The sequence below is a fragment of the Lacerta agilis genome, chromosome 15, assembly GCF_009819535.1.
Source record: "Lacerta agilis isolate rLacAgi1 chromosome 15, rLacAgi1.pri, whole genome shotgun sequence".
NCBI classification, from domain to species: domain Eukaryota; kingdom Metazoa; phylum Chordata; class Lepidosauria; order Squamata; family Lacertidae; genus Lacerta; species Lacerta agilis.
The window spans coordinates 28,312,141-28,329,722 of record NC_046326.1 but is presented as its reverse complement, the minus strand read 5'-3'; the positions used below and the strand labels follow the sequence as shown (position 1 = coordinate 28,329,722).

Genomic DNA, 17,582 nt, shown 5'->3' with positions numbered 1-17,582 from the left:
ACAAAATCCAACAACATGTAAGGTAAAAGTGTAAAGGTGAAAAGTAAAGGACCCCTGGACGGTTAAATCCAGTCAAAGGGGACTATGGTGTGTGGCGCTTATCTCATCTTCCTGCCACAGCAGTACCTATTTATCTATGGTCAGCTTTCGAACTGCTAGGTTGGCAGGAGCTGGGACAGAGCAATGGGAGCTCAACCTGTCATGGGGATTTGAACCACCAAACTTGGATCAGCAACCCAAGTATAGCATGAATGGATGGTGGTGCATTCAGTGACTTCTTTCTATCTCGAGCACAAGCACGAGAAATGCAAGTAGAAAGCAGACATTTCCAGCAGTGGGATTTGCATCCTGTGAGATCCCTCAGCAGCTGGAAGGACATTGTGGTGGATACTCTTTGGTAGCTCTGGAGGCTGACAATAACTCTGTATTTGATGAATAAAAATGCTACTGTATCGGGTTGCGCCGATTGTCTTTAATTGCAACGGGAATATTTGTTTACTCCTTCTACACTGCCCAGAGGCTGCAGCATTAGGTACATACAAAAATTTTAAAAGTCCTCGATCAAACATGTTACAAAAACATGGGAAGCAAAGCTAGTATGAAAACAACAGGACAATTCAGCCACCTTGGAGAAACTTTTTGGATGTCTACTAAACAAAGGAGGAAAATAAATCTGGATAACTTCCTGTTTGCTGCTTGAAGCTCCTTGGAGGATGGATGGATGGAACCACTGCTTCAATGGTCCTCTTCCATTTCTAGGCTCCTTTCCTTGTGTTCCTTTCAGCCTGCAGGTAGGGACTGTCAATTCTTAATCTTTCTAAAGCTCACTTTTTAGGTGCTCAAGGAAGTGGTAGAGAGGGAAGCTTCAGACTAAGGAGGATAGAACACTTAGGAACAGGCATGGGGAGTCCATGGGGCTGCCGTTGCTACTAACTACAGCTTCCATCAGCCTCAGCAAGCTTGGCCAATGGCTGAAGAAGATGGGAGCTATGGTTTGGAAACACCTGGAATGCTACAGCTTCTCTACCCTTGCTTAAGAGCAACTCATAACCAGCCTTCCCCAAACTAGTGCCACCAGATGTTTTGGACTAAAACTCACACCAGTCCTGACCAGTATGTCTGTACTCCCATCAACACTGGCATAATAGAGCTAAGTTGGCTGTGGCTGACGGGCCGCAAGTAATCTTGAAGGCACCATGTTAGCAAAGTCTGCCTTAAAACAGATTAAACATAATGCTCTGGTGCAACCTCTAAAATGCATTTGCGGCAGACCAAAGGGATGTCATGGGAAAACATTTTCAAAGACATCGGTAGGACAGTTTCAGCCTTTAATCTTCCCCCCTTTTTAATGTGGCCCCATGGCATTGGCAAATGCAGGATGATTGTAGCAATGTGTCAGGAAGCTGTATGAAATCTAGCCTTTAAACTTCCTGGTGAAGAAGACTAAAAAGCAGAGAGGGAAGCAACGGGCCTTTGAAGTTTAAGCATCAATTAACTGGCATGTTTCCTAGAGGCAGCCCAGAGGCAAGGTGAGGTGGTTGAACAGATTGAGAGTGCCATCAAGGACAGTTAGCAGGGAGAATGACTGAGCTGATCCATGGACTATGCCATCTAGAAAAAAGGAAGTTCTCCTCCTTGGGGGATCACTGGGTTTCTTCAAAGCAGGCACCAAAAGATATTGAGCTGTCTCTCTCACTTGCTCTTGAGATGCTTAACTTGGCTCCTCGATTAACCAGCCATGTTCTGACTCCTTCAGCTGAAGGCAAAAGGTTCTTAAATAGACCTCTGGAGCCCACCTTGTATATGTGGGGACTGTTTCCCTGTGAGAATATAAATCCAGTTACACCTTGATCAGGGTTTCTGTAGTCTAGCTTGCCATGCTTCGGAGCAGAGCAGTCTGTGGCTGGTGCCTTTCTCCGCTGCAACTGTAGCAACATGACACTCACTCTGCTGCTCAGCAGGCAGGAACTGCCCACTTACAACTTGGTGGGCTCCTGGGCATTGAGGCCATCATCTTCTTGGACCTGCAGCATGGTAGGCGTAGGCAGGACAATGGGCAACGTGTTGGTGCCCCGTTCATGCCAACACATGTCCAGGATGGGGTACAGCTTGCCCTGGAACTCTGTTTGAAAGGTGTAAATTGGTACCAGTTCGTCAGGGCTGTCGGCATTGTAGAAGGTCAGCTCACCCTTCTCGTAGTGCAAGTAGACCCCGATACGCTGGGGGCGGGCTGAGAGCGGCAGCACCACACGTGGGTTGTTGAAGGCCTCATAGACCTTGCCCTCCTTCAGGCCAATCAGCCACACCCCATGCTCAGGGCTCTTGTTCAGCTTGCCCTTGCGGTTGACCGTGGCTTTGACAATGCCCAAACGCCAGTGGCTCTTGAGGCCCACAATCACCTCCCAGTAGTGCTTCCCCCAGGAGAAGCCCTTGTTACCCAGGATGCAGTTGCTGTAGTCGAAGCGGTCAGGGTTGCTGCCTCGCCTCTGGAAGAACACCCCACACTGGACCATGGTGTTTCCCCTGGACAGCTCCAGGATGGGGTGTGCACTCACTGGGTCCAGTTTCAGCATCTCTGGAGCTACGAGAAGGGGTGAAAATCAGGAGAGACCCTGAGCAGGGGTCAGCCACCTTTTACAGGTAAATATGATTCATTTACAATGACAAGGAACCCACCCATCCCTTTACTCTTCACAAAGCTACCTCCTCCCTTTTACCTTGCCAAAGCCACCCACCTCCTCCCCTTAGACTCAACAAACCTTCACAGCTTACTTGGACCACCTGCCTGCTGCTCTGCTCTGGGCTGCCCAACTGCCCACTTCCATCTTCATTTATGTCCTCCTCACCCTCTGATGCTGCTGTGATGGCCCAGCTGCTCTTAGAGCCCAGCTTGTTTTAACACTCTAGTTTGCAGTGTCACGTGTCTGGGGCCAAGTGAACTACAGTGTGATGACACTTACATTTTATTATATGTGCAGAAATATTGTGCACTGCTTAAAGGTTTTTAAGCTGTTTTAAAAACCTGTTTATAAATGCAATACAATGGCTCTGGTGGAGTTGTTGTCCACAGAGCCTGGAGAGCACCAAGTTGAGGAAGGCTGTTTTAAGACCTCTGAGGAGCCTGTTGGCTTCCACTCCAACAGTGGCTGTACCTGGGAGGACTTTGCGTAGCAATCTCTTCCACACCATCATCTTGATGTCATCTTGGTGGAAGTCGGGCTTAAAGGAGACTGAGCTGAACATACCATCGGCCAGATGCTGGCGGGGGAGCTCAGACCTGGGGGAGCAAGGCAGCATGTTGATTTTCATCATGATTTCCTCTCAAATTGAAGACTTGAGTCTTAATCATCTGCTACAGCTTTCCAGCCACCTGGCCCCAATTTAATAGTTGGAGTGGTGCTGCTGAGGAAGCACTCTGAAATTGAAGATCTGCAGTGGCTCCTTCATATTTGCAGCAAAGTAGGAGGGCATAGCTCAGTGGTTGTGGACTACAATTCCCTTCAGCCCCAGACAGCACAGCTGGGAGTTGTAGTTCAGAGCAACAGGTGGGCACCAGGTTTTGTGAAGCTGCATTAAATAAATGCTATGGGAGGAAGATAATGAAGACGTGTTGCATCTCAGGGTGGGGGGAGGTTGGGGAGACTATGATAGACGTGCATCTGATCCCTTGTTGCTTTTTGACCATGGGCGCATTCCATGGACCCCCTGAGAGATCATGATGGAGCATGGCCTGACTCCACAGTGCACACATACACACACTTTCTCTCTCTCCTCCCCTCCCCTTTCAACATACCTGGAGGGAAGAGATCTGTATTTCTGTAAAACAAGAGATGAAGAAAGCCTTAGTGAACTTATGCTGCTACAGCATCTATAACAAAACCTTAGACTTACAGGCAGGACACAGGGAAAGGGGTGGAAAATGTGGGCAAACTGAATTGGGGCTATAGAGCACCCCCTGCTTTTATGGACCCCACAGCTCCCATTGCCCTCTGGGCACCTCCTCTATACCCCCCAAACCCTAAAGTTGAACTTTCCTCTATGTGAATCAGTGTGTGGTAGAGAGAAGGTGTTGTTGGCCATTTGGATTTTCTGCCTTAGACAGCACCAGGCAGACAGACATACCCTTATGAAATCCAACTGGCCTTCGTTGTTGAGTTTCTCCAGGGAATTCTCCAGCTCCTTCAGCTTCTGCAAGATGTCTGTCGTCTGATTCACCTGGACTTCGATGGAGGTGATAAGCTGGCTTGCCTCCCTCTCAATCCGACCCCAGGAACCTAGCCTTCTCCTCATCGATGTATCTGTGCAGTTCCTGGAACTGCTTCCGGACCACCCATTTGAAGACATCGGACTCGTTCTGAGGGGAATCCAGAAACACAACTAACACTAGAATGAGGCATGGCTTAATTTGAGTTGATGTGTGCATGGGTTTAATTCTGGCAACTGCCTTGTGGGGCTGTTTCCAAGAGGCTGCCCTGCCACAGCACTCTGGTAGGAGAAGCTGGTGGCAAAGCTTGCATTTCAAGTTGGCTTGACCCTGTGTCCTTGGCAGCAAGATTAAGAAGTTTGCATTTTAACATTCATCATTGAAGATTTTGTTGGATATAGGAGATATCAAATTATATTAAAATCATTCAGTAGTATGAGTTAAGGTTCAGATTTAAGGTTTTGTTTTGTTTTTTTAAATCTAATTTTGAAATGAAACCTGAACATTTTGGAAACTGGATGTTAACTTCCACAACTCAGTTCCCAGTGTTGAATGCAGTTAGCTCCCTGGACCCAACATATAGTCTGATTCCGTGGACGCACCGCAATGCGCGTCTTGTGTTCATCAGCCTGCTGACATGCTCATCCAAGCTCCCCTTCTGCTTCTGCACCTCCGTCATCAACGCAGAGAGCTTCTCCTGAGGAAACAGAAACAGCTTTAGCGGATCAGGCCAAGCGGAGTCCAGCTTGCCGTTACGTTTCCAACAGTGTCCAGCTGACGTAAAGGGGAACGGTTTCTAGGTCAGTAGGGTCAGAACAGCTGCTTTGCATGCAGAAGTCCCTGGCAACATCTCCTAGTAGGACTGGGAAAGATTCCCTGGCTGAAACCCTGGAGAGCTGCTGCCAGTCAGTGTGTGCCAGGAGTGAGGAACCTCACCTGGGCCTTGGAACTCTCCCCAGGCCCCACCCCTTCTTCCTAGGCCATGTACCTCCTGGCTCTGCTTTGCACCTGAGTGTTTTTCCCTGGCTGGAAATATGTCCTTGAACTCGACTAACACCTTTTGCTCATGGACAGAGAGGGGCATGTGACTGAGTGCAGAAACATCTGGCTACAGTGCCAAAGTAACACCCATTGCCCCTCCCACTTTTGCCTCTGGCTCCACCCACCAACCCTAGCACATGGCCCCCTCAGAAGCTTGCCTAGAAGACAGAAGAAACCTTCCAGCCTTGGGGTGGGCAATACTAAACTTAGGCCAATGCTCTGACTCTCAGAAAATGCAGCCTCCTATGTCTCTGTTTTAAGGTGGGATTCTAGGACATACATCCCCTACAACCATCTGGAACCCCCACCCCAGGTACCAGGGAAAGAGAAACTCAGATATGGAAAGGATACACATAAGCTGCCTTCTGCTGGGTCAGACCTTTGATCCACTTAGGCCAGAATTGCCTTCTTTGGCGAAAAGAAGCTCTTGGGGGTCTCCTCAGGCAGGGAAGAGGCTTTACACACACATGCGTGCGTGTGCGCGTGCACACACACACACCCCTGGCCTGTTCAGTTATCTGGGAGGTGGAGTCAGGCCAGGGGTCAAGGTCAGGGCTTTCAATTCACAAGCTCATTGTTAGCATAGGCATACGCTAGCACCAGAGGTCTGGCTCCGCTGCGAGTCGGACACACCCATTTGTGGGCAGGATAGATTCGACCACTTCTGGCTTATCTCTGTCCTACCTGGTAACAGGCACACTCAAAGGAGCCGGGACAGCCTTGCTTTGCTTTTCCATTCCCATTTCCAAGGCTCTTTGTTTGCCTCAAGGCAAACCTTGTGGCTCATTGCTTCCTCTAGCTGCCCTTGATCACAGGCACCTGATCTACACATGATTCCCCACACCCCCTTTTCAGAACACACCTGCGCCCAAGCACACCAGGAAGCAGGAAGCTGCTCTAGACCCTCAACAAGTGGCCATGTTGCTGAAACCTTCAGCATGCAAGGCAGGGGCACTATGGTCCTTCCCCATATTACACCAGAGAAGATATAGAGCTACATTTCACCAAGGAATGTAGATGCTCTACCACTGAATACAGCCCTTCCCCTTCCTTTTTTTTAAATTAAGACACTGAAAGCTGCCTTGCTGGATCAGACCAAGGTCCACCTAAATTGGCAACCTGCAGGCATTTGGTGTCCACCAGGAATCTGTTTGGGACCGACCTTCTGCCTAAGCCCCCCACATCACTCCCCCCCATACCACCATCCAAGCACTTACCTTCATCCGGCTGTAGATGGTCGAGATGGGGGTGACCTTGTGGTGCTGATGGGTGCGATGGTGCCGCAGAGACCACAGATGACCTCCTGGTCTTGCTCACAGAAGAGGCTGAGGGGGTGTGGTGGTTAGGGCAGGACTCCTCATTGGGATCTGAGCTGCCTGCAGCATGCAGTGCCTCATGATACGAGCCAGATGACGTTGGGCGGGGAACTGCTGCAGTCCACAGCCTTCGGCACACCGGGCAAAGGAACTGGCTCTCCAGGTCAACTGAAAGCGCGACCACACAGGTCTTGCAGTATGAATGCCCACACTGGAGCATCAGGGGCTCTTTGAAGACTTCCAGGCAAATGGGGCACAGCAGCTGGTCTTCCAGCTGGTCGATGCTCATCTTCCTAGCCATTTTGCCCACCAGTTTCTTTTCTAACCTAGTCCTGGAAGCCTAGCACCCTGTTGTGGGAAACTCCAGTTGTGGGGGGCAAGGGGAAATGAGAGCAATTCTTGTTCCTCCTGGTTAACAGACCTCCTGCAACAAACAAGAACCGATAGATGACAAGTAAAGAAGCATTGCAATCTTAGGGAAAAGTAAGAGTGCCCCTGAGCACACACAATGCAAAATAACAAGGCTGGGAGTGGGGGAAATTAATTTGCTCCTGAGTCATGAAAACAGGAAGGAGGAAGGAAGGTCAGCATCCAGGTAACTGTCATTCCATACTTACCAGGAGATCAGCACAAGGCTCCTTTGCTCAAAGACATCAGAAGTGCTCTGTAGTCCAGGGGCACCAGCCTTCAGGGAGCAATGCTTACAGGGCTCTCTGGCTCTTTTAAGGAGATGCAACAAATTTGCTTGGGAACGGCATTACAGAGCCGAGAGGGGAATAGTGTGTGTTTTCTTCAGTGGTGGAAGAGGGACAGTTAAAAGATGTTGAGGAAGCAAGGGTGACAGTGGAACTGTAACCCCCTTAAGTGCAGAGATGGTGAACCCTTGGCGGCCCTCCAGAGTTGGTTAGTCTCTGATGACTCCCTTCAACCTTGGGGATGGACCTTTGCTCAGTGGCAGAGTACCTGTCCCTGGTTCAATCCCCCATTGGCATTTCCAGGTAGGACAGGGAGCAACCCCATCTGAAGCCCTGGCAAGCCATTGCTGCCAACCTGTGTTGACCAAGGAGAGCATCCTTACCTTCCACAGCTCAGTTGCCTTTTGACTTTCTGCCTTCCTTGCTCACTTGCCCTTCACCTGTAATCACAGGGCTTAGAAAACGCCAAGGCTTGGGATTCAGAGACCCTTCCTTTTGGGGAAATGCTCCTGTCCACAAAGAGTCAACCACTTCTCTCCCCTCAAATCAATCCATGTGTCTCCCAAGCAGGAACTCCAAGCCACACCACTTACGGTGAATATCAGAGGTTAGCAGCACACCCACCCATTCATGCGTCTGCACGTTTACCTTGAATGTTCACCTTGCAAAACGTTCGCTCTCCTCCCCACACACCCTGGCCTGGCCACGCCTGGCACCCATTTATTTGTCCATAAGGTGCCAAAGACTTCTTTACACTTACCCGCTAACTGGCAACAGATAAGACTTCTGGCTCAGACATTACTTTTTTTCCAGCTTTATTGTTGCAGGTAGACTTGAACTCTCCAATGCTGATGTTCCTGAGAAGAGAAATAAAGTTGTAAAAAGCAGCCTTGCTGGCCTCTTGGGGTTCAGTGAACCCCAAGTTTCCTTGATGGCCACCAAAATTGCAAAAAGAAAATGAGGAGTAATGGGAGGGGGAGCAAGAGGTGTTAGGCTGTTCCCTGTTTGGTGGGAGTTAGCTAGGTCCCATCATCTCCTGGCAAATAGAAGGGGAAGAAATGGAGCCAGTGAGAGATTTTACTTTCTTGGGTTCCATGATCACTGCAGATGGTGAAAGCAGTCATGAAATTAAAAGACACCTGCTTCTTGGGAGAAAAGCAATGACAAACCTAGACAGCATATTAAAAAGCAAAGACATCACCTTGCCAACAAAGGTCCATATAGTTAAAGCTATGGTTTCCCAGTAGTGATGTATGGAAGTGAGAGCTGGAGCATAAAGAAGGCTGATCGCCGAAGAATTGATGCTTTTGAATTGTGGTGCTGGAGGAGACTCTTGAGAGTCCCATGGACTGCAAGAAGATCAAACCTATCCATTCTGAAGGAAATCAGCCCTGAGTGCTCACTGGAAGGACAGATCCTGAGCTGAGGCTCCAATACTTTGGCCACCTCATGAGAAGACTCCCTGGAAAAGACCCTGATGTTGGGAAAGATGGAGGGCACAAGAAGGGGTGACAGAGGACGAGATGGTTGGACAGTGTTCATTCTCGAAGCTACCAACATGAGTCTGACCAAACTGCGGGAGGCAGTGGAAGACAGGAGTGCCTGGCGTGCTCTGGTCCACGGGGTCACGAAGAGTCAGACACGACTAAAAACTAAACAACAACAGCTAGGTCTCTGTCTCTGTCTCTGCTGGGCGTTTTTAAAGGTGAAACTTGCCTCAAAAGGAGTTTAATCAGCTATCTGCTGAGGGTCCTGGTTGTGCCCTTAGAAAGAGGGCCTTGTGGCAGGACCAGTTTTGCCTTTAACAGATGTGTGTGCAGTGGGGTCAGAGGACCTTAAGGAAAGCTACTCCCTGCCAGCATTCCCAACAAGGGACAGCTTCTTTCCTGCAGGGGCCTGGGGAATTTCCAGTTGCTCAACCCCAATATCTTGTTTGGGAGGGGCAGCCTGCTGCAACTTTGCCTGGATTATCCTGCTTTTATTTGAGACTTTTTGGTCATCTGGAATTTATTCACAGAATTGTTCTCAATTGTTCTACATATATAACTGTTTATAATCGTTTTTGCACTTCTCTTGCTTTATGGTCCTGTCTTATAACTATGTGCAGCCTGATGGTAAAGGCAGGGGCACAGATAAGAAATCTGATTATAAACAAACTGAGTCACTTATTGAGCCTTTTGAGGCTGAAAGTGGTATACAAGTCTTTTCAGGCGTCAGCCCCGTTATTTCAAGTAGACACGTGCGATTGCTACACTGCGCATCGTTCAGAAAAAGACCAGCGGTCTGCATTGGGATGTGGAGCTTGAAGCCGCGTGCTGCCGAAGCCTTTGATTTCTCTCCGACGATTTTTTTTGGGAAGCTCTAGCAGCTGTGAAGAATGCCACATCGAACCCGGAAACTCGTCGAGCGACGAACGTCTAAAAATTCGCAGCTCTACGAGCACCTCCGCTAACCCACCCGCGAGCATGCGCGGCTCCCTTTCCCGGCGCATGCGCGTTCAGAGCTTGGAACCATGCGGGAACGCGGGCGGAAGAGTGCCTCCGCCGTGGGGCCCGGCTTGTACAGCGCGGCTGCCTCGGTCCTGGCCGGACTGGAGCGCCGGGAGGGTGCCCTCAAGACCCTGGTCTGGAGCCGATTCCAGGCGAGTAGAAATAAATATTGCATGTATTTGCATAAATTGGAGTGGCAAGCTTGGCCAAAGGAGGGGCCTCTACAAAACGGAGTCAGGCACATTTATGGCAGAGTCGGAGGCTGCTGCCGACTGCGATGGTGCAAATGGAATCGCCACCTGCGGGGGCTCTCTATTTTGGGATGTCAATAGCGAGTGGATGACGTCAGAGAAGGGGGCGTCACCCTCCTGTCCTGCATCAGATTGGCCACTGTGGGGAAGCAGCCTGATGGGACAGGGGAATGGATCCACTTTGCTCTGATCCAGCAACAGGTGTATTTTATAGGAGGATATAAAGCCACTTTGTTATACCAAGCCAGGCCTTTCCTAGAGTTAGAAGGGACCATAAGAGTCCCACAACCCTGAGATTAACAATCCTGCTCCACTAGCTCAGCTGTCCAGGTGTTCATTGATGCACCTAGCAGAGTATTGTCTACTCTACACTGACCGGCAGCAGTGACTCTCCAGGGTTTTTCTGGCAGTCTTTTTAAATGCTCAGGTGAGTTGCACAGATACAGAGCAGCTAACTTTAAAAAGGCAAATGGCACCTTGAATTAAAACAATAAAATAAGAAAAAGACGAGCTGCAGGCATTTCATAGTTTGAACTCGTAGCCAAGAGAGATGATAGAAAAGAGAGGGTTCTGCTGAAGCTGAAGTTGAAGCTGTGCTACGCTGTTAAGGGGGGGGCACCTGAGACCTTCCAGATGTTGCTGGACTCCAATTCCCATAAGCCCATGCAGCCTGTGCATCCAGTAGCAAGGGATGATGAGAGCTATAGTCCAACAACATACAGAAGGCCATGGGTTCCCTGGGGTAAAGTGCGGAGCCCAGCTGTCCATCAAATTATTATTTCAGGTGTGTGCAGGGGGGGGGTGTCCTTCCAAACTTAAAAATAGAATTCCCTGACCCCCAGGGCTTGTTACCTAAATCAAGTGGCCATAGCAGCAAGTAAAGCAGCCGCCCCCAAGTTGGCACATTTCAAGTGTTTTCCATCAGTACCAGCCAGCAGGGACTAAGGATGGCCCTGGGGCTGATGGGAGTTGTAGTCCAAAGCACCTTGGAAGTAACAGCATGGGGGAGGTTGGAGTAAAGTGGCCACTTAGCTGTAAAACACGAATAGTCTTTGCTCCATTAGCAACAATGATCCCTGTCCCTCTTCCAGAACCCCCGGCTGCTCTGCGCCCTCGTTTCGGAGACCCTTCGCTATTCTCCTGTGCTGGACTCTATACTGGAGGCTGCTGGCTTGCTCCGTGCTGAGAAGAAGCTGCAGCCGCACCTGGCAAAGGTGAGTATGAGGGGCAGTTGCAGCCACAGCCCCTGGGCTCCCCCATGCCCAGAACAAGTGCCCTGTTCTGTCGCCCACTGGTGCCCCTCTCCTTCCTTTTCAGGTGTTGGTGTATGACTTGCTCTTTGGCAAGGGCCTGCGTGGTGGAGGGCATGGCAAGGTCCTGGTGCTGAAGCATCGTGCCCGTCTGCAGGCCGAACTCGCCCGCTTGAAAGTTCAGAAGAAAGTGAGCCGCAATGAAGATCTGCTGCCACCGATGGTGGCAGAGGGGGGCCAAGGTAGGTGGCTGGACGTGAGGTGCCTTGCCAATATCTAGGCTGCTGAACTGGAAGAACCTATCTCAATGTTTCATGGCTGCCAAAATGCATACTCTCCAGAATCTCCCCAAACATAATGCTGTTCTTGGGAGAAAATGCACAGGCTCTACTTGGCTGACTCCCAGGGAAAGGTGCTTTGAAGTGGGGCGGAGAGACAGGGAAGCAGGCATTAAGAGTGAGCAGCTCTACAGCCTGTGTAAGTGCATATCCTGGTGGTGCAAGATGAGGCTCCTGGTCTTGATAAAGTTTCATTTACTTAGGATAATTTTTAGACTGCAGAATCACTGCTGTCTCTACACCTCAAGACCAGCTACAGGGGCGGAAGGGGGTGGGAGTCTTCATGGTTGATGATGAAGGAAGACCAGCATCTCAGTTTGAGAACTCAGTATCCCAAGTTCCTTGTTTGTTTCCAGCCCTCGAGTGCCGCGATACGTCCGAGTGAACACCTTAAAGACGTGTGAGTGACGTTGTTGACTACTTCAAGCGCCAGGGCTACTTACCTAGGTAAAGCAGCCAGGTGAGCTTGACATTCCTGCCCTCCTGCTCAGACCCTGCGTGATCTTGGGAGAGGCTGGTACTTTCAGGGTGTCTGCTTGCTAGCCAGCAATGGGCTCAAAACCGTGGCTAGATTAGCTTGCTGTTCCTACTCAGATCTCTTCCAGATAGTTGAAAGCCCTCCAATTGGAGAAGGAGGAAGAGCTTTTTCCATTAGTGGGCACATTCTCTCTGGCATGGATTCCTTGCCTTGGGAGGGCACAGCTAGCTGGCTCTGGGCTGTGGGGTGTTGGGGACCTGGAATGAAATGTAACTCCATATCCCATTGTATTTCCCTTCAGCCTGGAGGATGTGAGCTCCTTGTCCGGGAAGAAATTCCTGCTGGATCCCCACCTTCCCGAGCTGCTCATCTTTGCTCCACAGACGGATCTCCATGAGAACCAGCTGTATGCAGCTGGGCATAATTCTTCAGGACAAGGTAAGGGTGGCGTTCTCCAGCTGTGGCACAGGAAGTGGGAGAGGGTCATTTTTGCCCCAGCAGCCTCCTGCCTGTTGCCCCTGGAAATGCTGGGTTCCTGAAACAGACTTCTGTTTTCTTCTAACTGTGGCTTCGGGGTTCCTTCAGGAATTGTGTTTCCATGGACATTGGACTCTGCCTTATACCAAATCAGACCACAAAAATGTTGGTTGCTGACTCTGTTTTCACCATATTGGTGGGGCTTTTGAAATCTGGTGAATGCAATGCAGCAAATGCTCATCTTTGAGTAGATGTGCCCTTTAAAGACAATGTAAACATACCCTTACTAGGTTTTGTCTACAAAGGAGACACCAGTTTGGATGCTGTTCGGTCTGCCTGCTTGTCTCTAGGTGTGGGTGGGAATAGGCTGCCAGGGTTAACATGTGCTTGTGGGGTGCTGAGAACCCCCTGCTGAGGCCAGGGAGTTTTGGAAGAGGCAGGTCTCAAGTTCCGCTTTTACTTGGCTCCTCTTGTAGGCCAGCTGCCTGCCTGCTTTCCTCTTGAACCCCCTGCCAGGGTCCCACATCATTGATGCTTGTGCTGCCCCTGGCAACAAAACCAGTCAGCTTGCTGCTATCCTGAAGAACAAGGGGTAAGTACAGGGAAGCCAAGTAGGTCCTCAGTGGTAGGAGGGATCTCTGGGGAGCCAGCTGGGGCACTTGGGGGGGGGAGAGATGCATCCTGTAGCCCTAAGGCTACACTGCCCCATCTCACTCTAGGCTTAGACCTTAGTGAGTTTTGAGAGAGGCAATAAGTCCTGTGTGCCTGTCTCTCCTCTCCCCACCAACCTTCTAGCTTCCAGGCCTGCTTTGCCCTTTATGGCCAATGGTGCCACTTAGAGGACTGGAGCAGTAGAGAGAATAGGCCCTGCAGCATCTAGTTTGCAGGGGGGGTCCTGCTGGCCTAGTGTGGGTCTGAGTTTGCAGGGTGGGGGTGGAGTGTCAAATTCTCTTGGAAGAGAACTTGCCCTCCCTGACTGAAATGCTTGCTGTGTTTCTTCTGGGTTTCTCTCTCTTTCTGACTTTCTGACTGTGAACACTCACAGTGCTTTTCATACTCTCAATGCACAGGCAGATCTTTGCCTTTGACCTGGATGCCAAGCGCCCTGGCCACAATGAGCACCATGCTGGTGAGGGCGGGGGCCACTGCTACCAGCTGGCACACAAAGACTTCTTAGCCACAGACCCTGCTGATCCCAAGTACAGCTCTGTGAGATACATCCTCCTGGATCCCTCGTGCAGCGGCTCAGGTGAGCAGGGGAAGGGTCTTGGAGAGCAGATATACACATCCTGTGGAACTCCAGCTTTAGTCTTGCACAACTGCAAGCAAATGTGCCCTGGAGTGTCAGGGTTTTGCATGTTGAGAGATCAGTGAGGCAGTAACTGCTCTGGGGTGGTCCTAAGTGCTTGGCTACTCAGTCTTGGTACCACAGAGGTGGCCTCTGTGCCCCTGGCAATCATCTGCTGCCCCTCATAAGCCAGGAAGAGAAATTGGTGGAAGTTGGCCAGGTGATTATGGTGCATTTGCTTTTTTTTTTTTTTTTAGTCTAGCTAAGGATGCCTTTTGGCCCTTCCTTTTTCCGATGGGGTGAGTGATGGTCTCTCCAGAGTTTGTGAAACCTGGTGGAGTTGACCAGGGTTCACTTTATGAATTTATACCAAAGGCTTCCTATGGAAACTTCCATAATGGATACTCTGGTGGCCTGAATAATCTCTGGACTCCTACATTTCTACACTGTGAGCTCCAGCCCAACCCTATAGCAAAGGCTGCCTATTTTAGGGCAGGGCCTGCCCATTTGGTGTGCTCAGGATTGGGGGCCACTTGCTACCAGGCAGATCTCTGCCTGGAAGCTGAGCTCCAGCTACACCAACCTAACCTGCGGAGCCAACCCTGCAGCCTTGGAGCAGTTGTAGCCTATAGCACCAGGTTAGGGAAGGCTGGGTCCGTCTCATGTGCCTTTGTCCCAGGAATGGTCAGCCGGGTGCCAGTTGAGGAAGAGAATGCCAACCTCCCGAGCGCCTGCAGGCGCTGTCCAGGTTCCAGCGGAAGATGCTGGCTCATGCGCTGAAGTTCCCTGCTCCCAGCGCCTGGTCTACTCCACCTGCTCAGTGCATCAAGAGGAGAATGAGGATGTGGTGCTGGATGTGCTGAAGCAATGGGAAAAGGAGTTCAGGTACCGGAGAGGATGGGGTTGGGCAGAGGGTAATGGTGGCTGCAGGGCTTAAAACACAGGCAGGCTTGATAGAGCTGGCTTGGGGGCCAAGGCGGTTCAGCCTTATGCCACCATCCTGGGGGGCTTTACCCAATACATTCGGACATAGGAATGAGGATGCAAGGTCAATAAAGGAGAGGAGGCCAGAAGGGCCACTAGTTAGTTAGTTAGTTAGTTAGTTAATCAATCATACCTCCTCACAGGTTATAGCATTAAAACACAATACAGGCAACTCCCAATTTATGTGGACATTCGTTCCAAGGCACTGCACATTAAGCGAAATTGTGTATGTTTGAAACACCATTGAGAAAGCCTGCAATCACCCCTTTTTGTGATGTTTTGCGTCATTCTGGTTGTGCACATGTTGGATGCACCTAAAACGGTTGCTGCCTATATTAAAAACAAAACTTACCATAAAATAATGTGTCCTAAAAACACACACTTCGAGCGTCAAAACCCAGGATAGAGTTTAGCCTCCTGCCTCAGGAACCTGTACTACTTCCATCCTGAATCATTGGTGACTCCTGCTGCATCACTGTTCTCTCCGGACGCAGACAAGCCCGGTACAGCCTCCTGTATTTGTTACGAATGACTTGAACCTTGTTCAGTAGTTAAGGATAGGTGCCCCCCCCCCAAGAATGTAAGTGGGTGGGGTGTTATCTGCTGCTTCCATTCCACTGCCAGAGGGGGGCCACAAGGGAGCTTGCCACTCACAGGAGTCATGCCTTTCCCCTTCTTGCAGGCTGGCAGAAGTCCTACCTTCCTGGTCCCAGCGGGGCTTGGCCACTTGCGCCAAGGCAAAGTGCTTCCTAGGGCCTCCCCAAAGGAAACACTGACAAACGGCTTCTTCGTGGCGGTCTTGGAGAGGCAGCCGGGGGAGCCTCCGGGCCCAGGTGAGTGGGGCACTTGTTACCCTTTCTACTATGCTGGAGAAAGGACTGGAGGGGCATGATCCAGGCAAAACACTCAAGAGGGGCCGCACTGGGATTTCTGTCTTCAAACCTCAGAAGCTGCTGCGAGCTTCTCCACACCCTCCTGCAAACGCTGTGGGCTGATCTTTTCTATAACACATAGGAAAATGAGGATACCTTTGTTTAAAAACTTAAGTTAAATGTAATTAAATATGCATTTGGTGCTGCTGGGGATTGTTTACTGCTTTTTGTATAATTGAGTGAAAACAGCAACAATTTTTTTGTGAGGAAACATAACACTAATCCATATAGCCTAGCAGAAGGCGGCCAAGCTGGCCTTTGCAGGTTGCTTTGATCAGCCATGCTGATTCTTTCAATTGTGTGAAGCAGGGCATACACAGCCCTCCAGGCCTTTTTGATCTTCCGAAGGTCACACTCCACTCAGTCCTTCTGCTTGGCTGGAACTTGGTGATGCTCTTGCTTACCTGGCTAGAGGTGGTGGTGGGACTTGCAAGCCAGAGCCATGGAGCTTCAGGAAGAGGGAAGGCTTAGAGGAGCCGGGGATGGAGGGCTGCTTGTACCTTTGCTAACTCCTGCCATTTTTGTGCCCCTAGCTCCCCACAAGAGTTCTCCCCGGTTGTCAGTGAAGTAGGTGCAGACCCACGCCTTCTTCTTAAGAAAAAGAGGAGGAAGAAGAAACCACAGACTTAAGAAGCCTTGTAGCACTGACTTGTAAAGACCATTACAAGACAACACAGACTCTGCTATAGGAAGTCGGCACCAGAGAACTTTGCAGGTTTTGGAATAAAAGTTAGCACAGAAGTGTTATTCTCCCCCCTTCTCCAATTTATTCCAGAGTATTGTGAATCATGGCAGGATGTTGGTAGATGAAGATAGTGGATTGGCCAGTATTGGGGTGGCAGGTGCTGTAACTTAAAAGGCACTGACCCGGCACTGCTTAATTCTACTCTGGGAAGGAGCAGTCTCAAAACTACTGGTCTTTGCCACTTATGTCTGCCCAGAACATGCAGTCTGCAGGTACAGAAGGAAGCTGCTGCAACAACCCCCACCCCACCCCCACTGAAGCTAAGCGAGGTCAGTGGCCTATTACCTGCTTGGGAATAACGTGCGCGTTGCCTTTGTTGGAGTATAAATTAAGGAAATAATTTTCTGCTGTACAGATCCATCTGAAGTGGGCAGTCCTCCTCCATCATTCAGGAAAACCCGGGGGGTGAGTTGGCTGCTGCTGCCTTTGGGAAATACCTCCCACTAAAACAGAAAGACACTCCCCACCTCAAGCAGTTTTGTTTTTTAAATCAACATAAGCAAGGAAAAGAAATTGCACATTCACGCTAAAACCCTCAACAGGAATGATCCAAGTCTTCATCGTGACGTTTTCTTTTTTTTTTTAAAAAAGTCAATCATTCTCCCCATCCTCACAGAGACGTCACCCCTCACACAGTTGACGCTGGCACTCTGCACACAATCAATGGAAAGGATGCAGCCTGGGGTGGTGGGGAGGGTCTTAAGCTGTTTCCCTTAGCAAGCTCAGGATGTGATGGCTACCTGGCTGGGCAGAGACGTGACTGAGGTAAAGGGAGAAAAGCAGCCCAAGCTCAGGAAGCATCTGTTGTCTCCACCTTCACAGAATTGGGTTTCTTTGGGGGGGGGGAAGGGATACAAAGGGGGTTCTTAAAGACAGCACCATTCCCATAGCAAGGCACTGCTCTGCTTACTACCAGCATGCCAATGTCATTTATCCACAAGGCAGTGATCAGTCCTCATTCTTTTAGAAACCTCCCCCACCCCACATCCAGGGGCTGGATGGAAGCTTTTGGCTACTGCCCCTCCAACGGCCCAGACAGAACACTCACTCCCCACGCCAGGCACCCTCTAAATGTGCAAGAGCTCTCAAGCATT

General features: G+C 50.1%; 2 protein-coding genes across 2 annotated transcripts; one reads left to right on the top strand and one right to left on the bottom strand.

The window, feature by feature from the left end:
• Window positions 1–1,935: 1,935 nt before the first annotated feature.
• On the bottom strand, window positions 1,936–7,810 carry TRIM50 (tripartite motif containing 50). Its single transcript, XM_033172437.1, is given in 11 exon segments — window positions 1,936–2,581; window positions 3,153–3,277; window positions 3,794–3,816; window positions 4,123–4,266; window positions 4,268–4,354; window positions 4,807–4,823; window positions 4,826–4,901; window positions 6,463–6,518; window positions 6,521–6,580; window positions 6,583–6,985; window positions 7,640–7,810. Coding segments are annotated over 10 exon segments (1,473 nt in total). The 5' UTR covers window positions 6,863–6,985; window positions 7,640–7,810; the 3' UTR covers window positions 1,936–1,976.
• A 1,915-nt stretch (window positions 7,811–9,725) lies between these two features.
• Window positions 9,726–16,314, top strand: NSUN5 (NOP2/Sun RNA methyltransferase 5). The gene is given in 18 exon segments (XM_033172556.1): window positions 9,726–9,897; window positions 11,088–11,210; window positions 11,314–11,492; window positions 11,941–11,985; window positions 11,987–12,022; window positions 12,024–12,044; window positions 12,364–12,483; window positions 12,485–12,500; window positions 13,016–13,131; window positions 13,610–13,643; window positions 13,645–13,681; window positions 13,684–13,788; window positions 14,507–14,551; window positions 14,554–14,616; window positions 14,619–14,712; window positions 15,494–15,558; window positions 15,561–15,644; window positions 16,277–16,314. Coding segments are annotated over 18 exon segments (1,350 nt in total). The 5' UTR covers window positions 9,726–9,768.
• The last annotated feature ends 1,268 nt before the right edge of the window (window positions 16,315–17,582 follow it).